Source organism: Oncorhynchus mykiss, chromosome 7, assembly GCF_013265735.2.
Source record: "Oncorhynchus mykiss isolate Arlee chromosome 7, USDA_OmykA_1.1, whole genome shotgun sequence".
NCBI lineage: Eukaryota > Metazoa > Chordata > Actinopteri > Salmoniformes > Salmonidae > Oncorhynchus > Oncorhynchus mykiss.
In genome coordinates, this window is record NC_048571.1 from 69,045,396 (window position 1) to 69,058,962 (window position 13,567).

The window sequence follows — 13,567 nt, forward strand, 5'->3', positions numbered from 1 at the left end:
TAAAAATGTATGGATAGTCAGGGGCACACTCCAGAGTTTATTTACGAAAGATGCATTTGTGCTTAGTGAGTCCGCCATGCCAGAGGCAGTAGGGATGACCACATGTTCTTTTGATAAGTGTGTGAATTTGACTATTTTCCTGTCCCGCTAAGCATTCAAAATGTAACGTCGGGGAAAATGTATGGAGTAAAAAAAAATGTTTAGGAATGTAGTGAAGTAAAAGTTGTCAAATATAAATAGTAAAGTACAGATATCCCTAAAAACTACTTAAGTACTTTAAAGTATTTTTCCTTAAGTACTTTACACCACTGCTGGAGACAAATGTAAAACCAGTCGGGAGAAAACTGAAGCATATCAACTTAACCACAGTAAAGTTTAGGAAATGTTGTGCCATTGTGTAGCATTTACATTGTACGGCCTTAACACGCAGGAATGGACACTGTAAAATATCTTAATTATAGGCTACCCTGACTTTCTCTGTCCTATTTCTATCATGTTTAATATTAGTCACTAACAATATCGACCATAACCACATATTCAACTGCCAATTTACTGTTATTTCCGTTCAGTTTGTATAGCCTACATTATTATTACATTGTTTAGTTTACCTTCATTTGCTATTTCTGTAAACACAGTCACATCTGTGTGATTGTTGCTGAGGATTGTTAGTAACAGTTGATAATATAAAGAAATGTAGGCTAATTAAATTGTTATGGAGTGGAGAGCAGACCAAACCATAACAGTTTGAAACTGACACATAGCTCAGTACTTGGTTGTCATCATACAGTTCCATGGTCAGTGCAGGCAATAGACTAAGGTATAGCCTACTATTGTACACTGTTCTCCCTAATATAATTCTACCGTACCAGTCAAGTTTTTCTTTATTTTTTCTACATTGTAGAATATTAGTGAAGACATCAAAATGATGAAATAACACATATGTAATCATGTGGTAACCAAAAAAGTATTAAACAAATCAAGATATATATCATATATTTTAGATTATTCTAAGTAGCCACCCTTTGCCTTGATGACAGCTTGCACATTCGTTTAACCCTTTTTTGGTTACTACATGATTCCATATGTGTTTTTTCATAGTTTTGATGTCTTCACTATTATTCTACAATGAAGAAAATAAGGAAAAAACCCTTGAATGAGTAGGTGTGTCCAAATGTTTGATTGGTACACGAATATTCTGAATGTGGCAATTTTCAGAATGAATCAAACCACCTTTTTCTTTCATGTGTAAAGGCTCTCCAAACCTGTTTTTTATAATTCATAAATACTTTCCTAAATCTAAATATGTATTTTTAAATCTACCAGTTGGTGCTGAAATGGAGACCAATAAACATATATATTTAAAATGCTTTCTTCCATTGATCGCTAATATTCTGAACCGTTCTCTCGATATTCTAGTCTGTCAAACTAAAACTAAAAAGTGCACTGTATTTAAAGGGATGTCTTAAGATAAATGTACCAAAAATGAATGAAAACTCCCCAAGTGGGAGGATTTTCAGCAGTTGAAAGAAATGTATTTAGAGCACGCAAGGTAGCCACTCCTGCAGAGCGCGTTAGGTGACAATGTGTGTAGGAAAGGCATAAATTCCTAAATCGGGATCGGCCCTTGGCATGTCTAGCTGTCAGCTACACAGCTTGTGGGATGTTGATCGAGGAATCCCCTGAGATTTGGCTATTTGAAAATGAAATGCTTCTAACAGCTTTTGCATCAGTAAACTTCTGAAACTCCTAAAATGACACCTAAGTTTACTTTGATAGATTGGCCTGATGCCATGTAGCCAGCAGTCACCACTCCGACCATAGGGCTTTAAAACAACACTAGATTTTTAATAGGCATTGCTAATAGGCGTTAATAATCAGTGAGAATGGAACGCTGAAACTGGAATAGAACTTTTCCGTGCAACAAAGTCTCTTCACCCAACCTGGGACAGGAGCTCCTCAACAGGAAGCTGACGATGGTAGGAACAGTACGAAAAAACAAGCCAGAGTTCCCGCCTTAGCTGTTGAATACACAGAACAGGCCTATCAATCCCTCTAAGTTTGTGTTCACAGCTGACACATCCCTAGTGTCCTACATGCCAAAGAAAGGCAAAAATGTGGTACTCATGAGTACACTGCATAAGAATGGGAGATTCTGTGGGCAGGAACATAAAAAAAAGAAATGGATTACAATGCCACAACAGGAGGGATGGACAGTTTAGACAAGCTGGGGACTGGTTACAGCTGCAAAAGAAGAACCCTAAGCTGTCCACTTGTGATATTCTTCAACATGTTGGACATCTCGGTGTACAATGCGTTTGTCATCTGGGTGGCGTTGAACACAGATTGGAACAGAGGGAAGGTCCAGAGTAGACAGCTCTTTCTCGAGGAGCTGGGCAAGGCATTGGTAAGACCTCAAATCCAGAAGAGGCAACATATCCCAAGAACCCCAGCAGCCATCGTGAGGAAGGTTCAGGAGGAGGATGCTGGTGCCCCATCCACCCGACCCACAGAACCAACAACTCCAATACCTGAAGTAAGTATGAGTGTTGTTGTTGCATGTGTCTGACTCTCCTACCTTAGCCTGCTGTAACTATATATATATATATATATATATATATATATATATATATATATATATATATGAGTGAGTGAGATGTTAGTAAAATTCCTGAACTAAGTGTTTTCATAATTCTAGATTGCAACCGGTAGCAACAAGAAGCGCTGCCATGTGTGTGGACCCAAGAAGGACAAAAAGACACAGTACACATAATTGATATAATTGATATGTCAACTAAGTATTTTTACATATATCCATCAGACCCGCGAACATTGGGTGAATAACAAAAACATGATCACCACACGGGTTAAGGACAGGAGAAGAAATGTGAGGTGATTAAGACAAGCTAGCTGTTCTTCTACAGTTCATTGGTGCTGTCTCAGAAACCACTGAGAGAGAGAATATGTAGATGTTACATCCAATAGTCATTTCAAACAGATTGGGTGCAATCTTTCTCTAGGTCCCTGGGCAGGGATGATGTTCACTGGTGTCTGAGACGGTTAGCTAATAACACTGATTTAGTCCATTGCTAGTTGTAATTTAAGCAGTCCCCAAATGAGGAAGGACCCGAGCTTGCCAGTCCCTGGCAAAAATGAGGTTGAGAAACACTAGTGTAGACTGCTTCTTCCCGGAACGCTTGGTGTATGTACAAATACCCATCGGCAATGATTGCTTTAATCCATCCTGTCGAGCTACCACCAAAACTGCCTAGAGACTTCTCTGAACAAAATACACAATAGCATTTTATGTTTTAATAATTAAAAAATAACACCATTTATTTACATAAATTACAAGAAAGCACAAACTGGTTCACCGAAGTCTACATTAAAACATTGTCCTTTATACTGATAGTAGGCTAGTTTTTAATCATCACTTTCACTATGGTTCATCTCATATCATTCAAATGTAGTTTAAAAACAAGGGGTCAAATTAATTCAATAAGTGTTATGTATTAATATTCTAGTCAAAAAGAAAAATAATATTTTGATATCGCATTCACAGCACTGTAAGGACAAGATAAGATCAACCTTTTGTTATGACACCATGATCGCTTCACATGAACCACCTCATTCATAAGACTGATTCTCTGTACTGACAGCAAGGCATACAGCAGTACATTCAACCACGAGTCTATCTTGAAACCAAGTCAAATCAATCACATACTGTTAAATCTATACAAAAATGCTTTACAGTCCTACATTACGTCACACTCCTAAGTATAGTCACATTATTTAGCTTTCACAGTTAAGTGCATCCTGGCCTCCCTCTGTCCGAATAGACAGACTCTACTGGTCTCTACTGTAAATGGGACTTAGATATGACAGCAGCCTTGTTTTGTACGAGAGGGGATGAATTTGGATGGAATTGTGATTTGTGTTGTTCTCAGGACAGAGGAATGATACAAGCAGCTCTTCACAAAGAGGACGTAGTGGAGTCCACTACCTCACGACCGTTACAGACTGTTGTTACCGCTGTTGGCACACTGGTAGAGGCTGATGCTGGAAAAGAACGAGAATAGAGGGTAACATATTTTCAATTAAATACCAAATTAACAGACTAGTTATAAAGTGTAGGTATGACTTCGTTTTTCACATTGATTAAAGCAAAAAAATATCGAACCAAGGGATCTGTTTTTGAGAGAATTTTGTGGTGTTCTATTTTTCCATAGGCCTATAGTATGGCAAACACAACAGACTCGTCACACAGGGTTTACAACAGGTATCAACGATGAAGCAATATGCTTACTTGCAAGTTCCCTCAACAGTGCAGTACAAATATCAATATAATCTGAATATAATGAAATCATAAATAGCAGTAGATGTGCAGTATGTTTCAGTTGATGGCTCACCAAAAATGACTGAAATATTTAGCTGATTGTACGATTTATATGTGATGACAAAAATAAATGTTAATGGTTGTTTACAAAAAGCTAAAAACCCATTTACCAGTGATAGAGACGTTACCTTTCCAGCAGCTAGAGCTGGGGTCAGACGCCGATGCTGATTTGACTGTGGCCCCAAAACGGTTGGCAGCCACTCTCAGCGTTGTCACATTCTTCTGGGGCTGGAATAGGATGATGTGGACCTTAGGAGCAAAGAGGCAGCCCAGCACCACTGATCCACTCAGACTGACAGAGATGCACATGGTGGTTGTCTGAACCTGTATGGGGTAGAGGGAGAGAGAGGAGGTTGGGTTAGAGTGAACGGGACTCACTGGACATTTTGAGGCAGCCCAGCCAGCACCACAGAGCCACTCGGACTGACAGGACTAGTACTAGATTAAATCAATAGCCTTGAGTTTGAGAGAAGTGAGAGAACGGGAAGGAGAAAGCAGGAGAGAGCGAGGAAAACTAGAAAATGCATGTTATTTCCTACTAACTTTGCTTAGAAATATTTTGTTGAGAGAAAATGTACTTGATACGATTGTGATGTGTTGTTGTCTCACCTAGTTATCTTAAGATGAATTCTGAATTCACTAATTTCAAGTTACTCTGGATAAGAGCGTCTGCTAAATTACTAAAATGTCATGTAAATATTGCTGGAAGCACTGGCTGAAATAATGAATGTCCATCTGGGAGACTCCAGGTTCATCACAATTGAATGAACAAGGCAGCTTGTTTTTCATGTGAGAATATCTCTGCAATGTTTTATCTAAACCATATTTAAAATGCAGGAAGCCCAGCCCAACTGCTGGTATTTTTAATGGCACACAAACAGAGATCAAAGCATCAAGGTTTCTGTTGCAGAGCCAAAAATGTGTCTACCACAGCTCCAACATGAACACTAATCATCTATATTCAATATGTACACATTATTATACTGTTCATTCGTTCAGCCTGTCACTCCTTTCACAACCCTTTCTCAAATGTTTCTCTTTCAACTCAGGTATTGCTAGTGTTGACATTTATTTTTCTCAAAGGTTTTTTGCTAGTAGATGGATAAAGCACCGTTGAGATGATAAGGAGATGTCCTGGGGAAGCTCATAATGCATGGCCAATGTGATTCTACCCCTTACTCTTTCCCAGTGGCACACCAACAGAATCCGGACAGGCATTACACTAGACTAGATTCAGCCTTGGGTCACAGTTATAATACACCCTGGACTAAACTGTTTTATCCGTTTTATACACATTGTCTCTCTTTATCTTGCTTACATGGCAACAAAGGCTTCATAGGCCTGACGCAAGGTGGTTAAAGCCCTATGTGGGCCTTGAAGCTAGTCTTCATGCCCAAACGTATGTGGACACCCCTTCAAATGAGTGGATTCGGCTATTTCTTCCACATCCGTTTCTGACAGGTGTATAAAATCGAGCACACAGCCATGCAATCTCCTTAACCAAACAATGGCAGTAGAATGGTCCGCATGGAAGACCTCAGTGACTTTCAAAGTGGCACCGTCATAGGACACCAGCTTTCCAACAAGTCAGTTTGTTAAATTTCTGCCCTGCTAGAGCTGCCCCAGTCAACTGTAACTGCTGTTATTGTGAAGTGGAAATGTCTAGGCGCAACAACGGCTCAGCCGTGAAGTGGTAGGCCACACAAGCTCACAGAACAGGACTGCCGAGTACTGAAGCGCGTAGCACATAAAAATTGTCTGTTCTCGGTGGCAACAGTCATTGCCGAGTTCCAAACTGCCTTTGGAAGCAACGTCAGCACAAGAACTGTTTGTTGGGAGCTTCGTGAAATGGGTTTCCATGGCCGAGCAGCTGCACACAAGCCTAAGATCACCATACACAATGCCAAGCATCAGCTTGTCCGACAAACTAATCTGAGTTTGGCGGATGCCAGAAGAATGCTATCTTGCCCGAATGCCTAGTGCCAACTGTAAAGTTTGGGGGAGGAGGAATAATGGTTTGGTGCTGTTTTGCATGGTTTGGGCTAGGCCACTTAGTTCCAGTGAAGGCAAATCTTAATTAGCCAGGCCTAATCATCCAACATCAGTGCCCGACATCACTAATTCTGTTGTGGCTGAATGGAAGCAAATCCCCGCAGCAATGTTCCAACATCTAGTGGAAAGCCTTCCCAGAAGAGTGGAGGCTGTTAAAGCAGCAAATGGGGGACCAACTACACATTAATGCCCATGATTTTGGAATGAGATGTTCGACAAGCAGGTGTGCACATACTTTTGGCCATGTAGTGTATATTTTTATACAGATATATACAGTACAGTAAATAATCTATCCTGTTAGGCTATGATGTGGTGTCATGTAGGGCTCATCATCTGGGTGTTTATTTGTTTAACAGTTAAAAAAAATGTGGATGCTAAGCTTGTCTCTTGATGACTATCATTAATCTTAGACAATCTAAGCATTAGGCCCTGAAAAGCCCAGCTCCCATCCCTCCATCCCTCTATTCCCTCCTTCGAACTGATCTAACCTGAGAACAGAAAACTAAGCTGCAGCAGTATTAGATTAGTCTTCCTATCTAAATGCCATTTTAGTAGAGGGATGCTAAGAACAAGAGTCTTCCAATCAAAGACAGTGCAGTTTGAAGATTAAACTGCTTCTCCAATAGAAACCTCAGATCACGCTTGTTGGCGATGATGAGATGGCAACGTTGGCAAGCTAAGCTCATGCATAGAAACAAGTCATCGGTCTAACAGGCATCTCACGCCGAACTGTGCATGTGCAAGCCTTTCGATTTATAAAGACGTTTTGGACAAAAATGAAAATGTGTCAGTTTGTCCCTTTCACATGGTTGGAGTAATATGTTCAACTACTTAAGACATTGGCTCAAATCTAGGTTGTGCCTTTAGATTTCCAGAACATTAACAACTAAGGAATCATTTTCACTTCTCTCTGACTTCTCAAACTGGTCTGTTTGGTCTTTTTCGCAAGCTTTCCCGGAAGTCTCGCGATCTTGCGCCTCTGTTTTAAGAAACTCTGTGTTCCAACTAAATGCCCAATTACAGTGCCTTGCAAAGGTATTCAACCCCTCTGCGTATTTCCTATTTTGATGCATGGATATCATGTAATGAACATACACAAAATAGTCCAAATTGGTGAAGTGAAATGAAAAAAATAACTTGTTTCATAAAATGTAATAAATAAATACATAAATAAAAAGTGGTGGCATATGTATTCACCCCCTTTGCTATGAAGCCCCGAAATAAGATCTGGTGCAACCAATTACCTTCAGAAGTCACATAATTGATTAAGTAAAGTCCACCTGTGTGTAATCTAAGTGTCACATGATCTGTCACATGATCTCAGTATATATACACAACTGTTCTGAAAGGCCCCAGAGTTGGCAACACCACTAAGCAAGGGCACAACCAAGCAAGCGGCACCATGAAGACCAAGGAGCTCTCCAAACAGGTCAGGGACAAAGTTGTGGAGAACAGATCAGGGTTGAGTTATAAAAAAATATCAGAAACTTTGAAAATCCCACGGAGCACCATTAAATCCATTATTAAAAAAATGAAAGAATATGGCACCACAACAAACCTGCCAAGAGAGGGCTGCCCACCAAAACTCATGTACCAGGCAATGAAGGCATTAATCAGAGAGACAACAAAGAGACCAAAGATAACCATGAAGGAGCTGCAAAGCTCCACAGCGGAGATTGGAGCATCTGTCCATAGGACCACTTTAAGCCATACACTCCATAGAGCTGGGCTTTACGGAAGAGTGGCCAGAAAAAAGCTATTGCTTAAAGAAAAATTAAGCAAACATGTGGGAGACTCCCCAAAGCTTGTGGGAGACTCCCCAAACATATGGAAGAAGGTACTCTGGTCAGATAAGACTAAAATTGAGCTTTTTGGCCATCAAGGAAAACTCTATGTCTGGCGCAAACCCAACATCTCTCATCACCCTGAGAACACCAAGCATGGTGGTGGCAGCATCATGCTGTGGGGATGTTTTTCATATGCAAGGCCTGGGAAACTGGTCAGAATTGAAGGAATGATGGATGGCGCTAAATACAGGGAACTTCTTGAGGGAAACCTGTTTCAATCTTCCAGAAATGTGTGACTGGGACGGTGGTTCACCTTCCAGCAGGACAATGACCCTAAGCATACTGCTAAAGCAACATTCAAGTGGTTTAAGGGTAAACATTTACATGTCTTGGAATAGCCTAGTCAAAGCCCAGACCTCAATCCAATTGAGAATCTGTGGTATGACTTAAAGATTGCTGTACACCAGCGGAACCCATCCAACTTGAAGGAGCTGGAGCAGTTTTGCCTTGAAGAATGGGCAAAAATCCCAGTGGCTAGATGTGCCAAGTTTTTAGAGACATACCCCAAGAGTTTTGCAGCTGTATTTGCTGCAAAAGGTGGCTCTACAAAGTATTGACTTTTGGAGAGGTGGTGAATAGTTATGTACGCTCAGGTTCTGCTTTTGTCTTATTTCTTGTTTGTCTCACAATAAAAAATTATTTTGCATCTTCAAAGTGGTAGGCCTGTTGTGTAAATCAAATGATACAAAACCCCCCAAAAATCCATTTTAATTCCAGGTTGTAAGGCAACAAAATAGGAAAAATGCTAGGGGGGTTGATTACTTTCACAAGCCACTGCAGAAGAGGGACGCTGGGAACAAGTCTTCCTTTCTAAATGCCTTATTAGAAAAGGGACATTGGGAACAAGAGTCTTCCTATCAAAATGCCCTGGTTGAATCTCCTGCACATTTCACTGTCGACATTAGAAGAGAGAAAAACATAATTACTTTTCAAATCGTAATAAAAGGTATTACAATGGCAATACTGCAGTTTTAGATTAGATACAGAAAATAATTTGGAGAATGTCTTTGTCTTCTCAGTAACAGTCAATGCAACTATACAGACTGGGGTTTAACGCCCACATAATCAAGACTGGGTATCTCTATCTCCAGTGTCTTTGTTCTTGTCTTTAAAGCATCTCTACGACACATGAAAAGAAATACAGTCCTTTGATGAAACTCAGAGGAAGGTGATGATCAAAAGGAATGTATGTATGTCACCTAGATCCTTTGGTAAGCTATGACACATTCAAGGACTTATAGATTTTAAAAATAATGATCTGGGAGAAAAGACACCCACTGTCATTCATATCGTACTGACCCTTGTGTTGATAAGCACAATTAACTCATTCTAGTCCCTCATTTCATTACAATATATTGGAGTTGGGGTTGCATAAATTACGGTAACTTTCCTAAAATTCCCAAGTTGTCCAAAATCCTGGTTAGAAGATTATTGAACTCTGGAGGGAATAAGCAGGAAATCCGAAAACCTCCAACCGGGATTTCTGGAAAACCTGGACCTTTTGGAAAAGTTACCAGCATTTTTACAAACCTAATTGGAGTCTATTATTCCCACTCACCCTGTAGTCGCTGGCCGTTACGTAGAAGATGGGCTGGAAGGCCAGCCAGATGATACAGGTGGTGTACATGGTGAACCCAATGAACTTGGCCTCGTTGAAGTTCTCGGGGCATTTCCTGGTCTTGAAGGCATAGACCGTGCAGAGGACGATGAGGATGCAGTTGTAGGCCAGAGCAGCCAGCATGCTGGAGTCCTTGCTGTTGCACTTCAGGGTGACTATATCCCTCCTCTCGGGGCTCACCTCCATATAATTAAATAGAATAGAATAGTATTAGATATATTGAGCAGTGAACAGTATTAATATAGAAAAGTATTATATCTCTATGTTCTTGTGACAAGCGTCACTGTCATTGTGCTTGCTTAACAGAATAACTTCCGTCCCCGCCTTGCAAACACACATGACCGCCCACTTGACAATGCCTTATTACTCTATAGAAAAGCAAATGATTTGACAGCATGAGTGGAAACATTTCAGGCTGGGGGTTAGGAATCCAACTCTGTTACACCCACCTCCTTCCTGACGCCAGGCATCTCCACCAGGAGCCAGACCAAGGCCACCAGGAGCTGACAGGAGATCAGCCCACCACAGATAGCCACCTGGGAGGCCGGGCTGATGAACCTTGGCCGCGTGGCCCCGTCCTTCACCCCGCTGAAAATCCGCGCAATGCGGTTGGTCTTGGTGAGGAGCGCCGAGTAGCACACGGCAAAGGAGGTACCCAGGCCGAGTCGACGTAGGGTACACACAGCCGTGGAGGGCTTGGCGATGTAGATGAAGGTCATGCTGTAGCACATCAGGACCCCCAGCAGGAGGATGTAGGACAGCTCCCGCCCGCTGGCTTTGACCACTGGGGTGTCGTTGTGTTTGAAGAATAGGCCCACCACAGAGAGGGTGCACAACATGCCCAGGCAGGAGATGGTGACCGGCCCAATAGCCCAGGCATCCTAAATCAAATCAAGGTTTATTTAAAGTGTTATTTCACATGTATAAGTTGCAAAACACTTTACAGATGTATTTTTTAAAAGGGAAGAAAATAGCAGCAAAAGGAGGGCGAGGGAAAACAGTGACAGTACCTCCCAGCGGATGTACTCCTCTGGCAGGTCGAAACAGCCTGTCAGGTTGGCCTGGGGCCACTGTCCAAAGGTACAGTCTGCACAGGTGAACTCATCCAGCAGGTACTGGTAGGGCTGGCAGGGGGAAAGGAAGTGTATAGTCCCAAATAGATGGTTTGTACTGTAGATGTTCAGTTATTGTTAAACTACAGTGAGGGAAAAAAGTATTTGATCCCCTGCTGATTTTGTACGTTTGCCCACTGACAAAGAAATGATCCGTCTATAATTTTAATGGTAGGTTTATTTGAACAGTGAGAGACAGAATAACAACAAAATAATCCAGAGAAACGCATGTCAAAAATGTTATAAATTGATTTGCATTTTAATGAGGGAAATAAGTATTTGAACCCTCTACAACACATGACTTAGTACTTGGTGGCAAAACCCTTGTTGGCAATCACAGAGGTCAGACGTTTCTTGTAGTTGGCCACCAGGTTTGCACACATCTCAGGAGGGATTTTGTACCACTCCTCTTTGCAGATCTCCTCCAAGTCATTAAGGTTTTGAGGCTGACGTTTGGCAACTCGAAAATTCAGCTCCGTCCACAGATTTTCTATGGGACTAAGGTCTGGAGACTGGCTAGGCCACTCCAGGACCTTAATGTGCTTCTTATTGAGCCACTCCTTTGTTGCCTTGGCCGTGTTTTTTGGATTATTGTCATGCTGGAATACCCATCCACGACCCATTTTCAATGCCCTGGCTGAGGGAAGGCGGTTCTCACCCAAGATTTGATGGTACATGGCCCCGTCCATCGTCCCTTTGATGCAGTGAAGTTGTCCTGTCCCCTTAGCAGAAAAACACCCCCAAAGCATAATGTTTCCACCTCCATGTTTGAAAGTGGGGATGGTGTTCTTGGGGTCATAGGCAGCATTCCTCCTCCTCCAAACACGGCAAGTCGAGTTGATGCCAAAGAGCTCCATTTTGGTCTCATCTGACCACAACACTTTCACCCAGTTGTCCTCTGAATCATTCAGATGTTCATTGGCAAACTTCAGACGGGCATGTATATGTGCTTTCTTGAGCAGAGGGACCTTGCCGGCGCTGCACGATTTCAGTCCTTCACGACGTAGTGTGTTACCAATTGTTTTCTTGGTGACTATGGTCCCAGCTGCCTTTAGATCATTGACAAGATCCTCCCGTGTAGTTCTGGGCTGATTCCTCACCGTTCTCACGATCATTGCAAATCAATGAGGTGAGATGTTGCATGGAGCCCCAGGCCGAGGGAGATTGACAGTTCTTTTGTGTTTCTTCCATTTGCAAATAATCACACCAACTGTTGTCACCTTCTCACCAAGCTGCTTGGCGATGGTCTTGTAGCCCATTCCAGCCTTGTGTAGTTCTACAATCTTGTCCCTTGTCAACTAAACCTACCATTAAAATTATAGACTGATCATATCTTTGTCAGTGGGCAAACGTACAAAATCAGCAGGGGATCAAAGACTTTTTTCCCCTCACTGTAACTATCGACAATATTTGATGAGTGGCTTTGGAACATCTACATTTAAAAAAGTCTAATAAATCAATTTAATATACACCATCACAATAAATATATTATTTATTAGTCAATATGATATGAAGAACATGTATTTCAGAAGAACAGACAGAATATGAGTTAGCCTACTGTATGTTAACTGGCTATGTTCCATGCCATACTCTGTTTGCGTGTTCATTTAGCAGACAAGATATGCTTAGAAGTCTGGTGCCATTACTTAGTTTTATCTGATTCTATAGTAAAAAGAATATCATTGAACTTAGCTGAATTAAATAGAATGGAACGAGTGAGCATATGAAGTGGCTAAATTGAGCATAAAAGTGATCATTTGAAACAGGTCCTATATGCTACATTTAGAGTGATTTGTCAACTTTAGTTGTGAATGATGCATTCCTTAGAATGTCATATATGGGCTGCATGGTGCGACTATAGGTTTTTGATGATTTTAGAATGTCATATATGGGCTGCATGGTGCGACTATAGGTTTTTGATGATTTAGAATGTCATATATGGGCTGCATGGTGCGACTATAGGTTTTTGATGATTTAGAATGTCATATATGGGCTGCATGGTGCGACTATAGGTTTTTGATGATTTAGAATGTCATATATGGGCTGCATGGTGCGACTAGGTTTTTGATGATTTAGAATGTCATATATGGGCTGCATGGTGCGACTATAGGTTTTTGATGATTTAGAATGTCATATATGGGCTGCATGGTGCGACTATAGGTTTTTGATGATTTAGAATGTCATATATGGGCTGCATGGTGCGACTATAGGTTTTTGATGATTTAGAATGTCATATATGGGCTGCATGGTGCGACTATAGGTTTTTGATGATTTAGAATGTCATATATGGGCTGCATGGTGCGACTATAGGTTCTTGATGTTTTAGAATGTCATATATGGGCTGCATGGTGCGACTATAGGTTTTTGATGATTTAGAATGTCATATATGGGCTGCATGGTGCGACTATAGGTTTTTGATGATTTTAGAAAGTGACAAAAAAAAAAAGCTTGCTCCTTGCCACAGGCTGCACAGCTGTTCTCGCATCAAGTGATCATATTTTCACCCATCAGACTATTCTGAATTTAATCTTGTCTTCACTAATAT

The 13,567-nt window shown here is 41.2% G+C and overlaps 1 protein-coding gene across 2 annotated transcripts in view; it reads right to left on the bottom strand.

The window, feature by feature from the left end:
• Window positions 1–2,756: 2,756 nt before the first annotated feature.
• LOC110528350 (metabotropic glutamate receptor 2) overlaps window positions 2,757–13,567 on the bottom strand; it is a 67,870-nt gene continuing 57,059 nt past the window's right edge. The window contains exons 8-12 of one of the 2 annotated variants that reach the window (XM_036983941.1): window positions 10,921–11,034; window positions 10,360–10,791; window positions 9,851–10,090; window positions 4,522–4,717; window positions 2,757–4,056 (exon numbers count right to left, since the gene is read on the bottom strand). In XM_036983941.1, coding sequence (XP_036839836.1) covers window positions 3,971–4,056; window positions 4,522–4,717; window positions 9,851–10,090; window positions 10,360–10,791; window positions 10,921–11,034 — 1,068 coding nt within the window. In that variant the 3' untranslated portion in view covers window positions 2,757–3,970. Of the gene's footprint in view, window positions 4,057–4,503; window positions 4,718–9,850; window positions 10,091–10,359; window positions 10,792–10,920; window positions 11,035–13,567 lie in introns of both variants that reach the window. The other variant, XM_036983940.1, reaches the window with a different exon arrangement.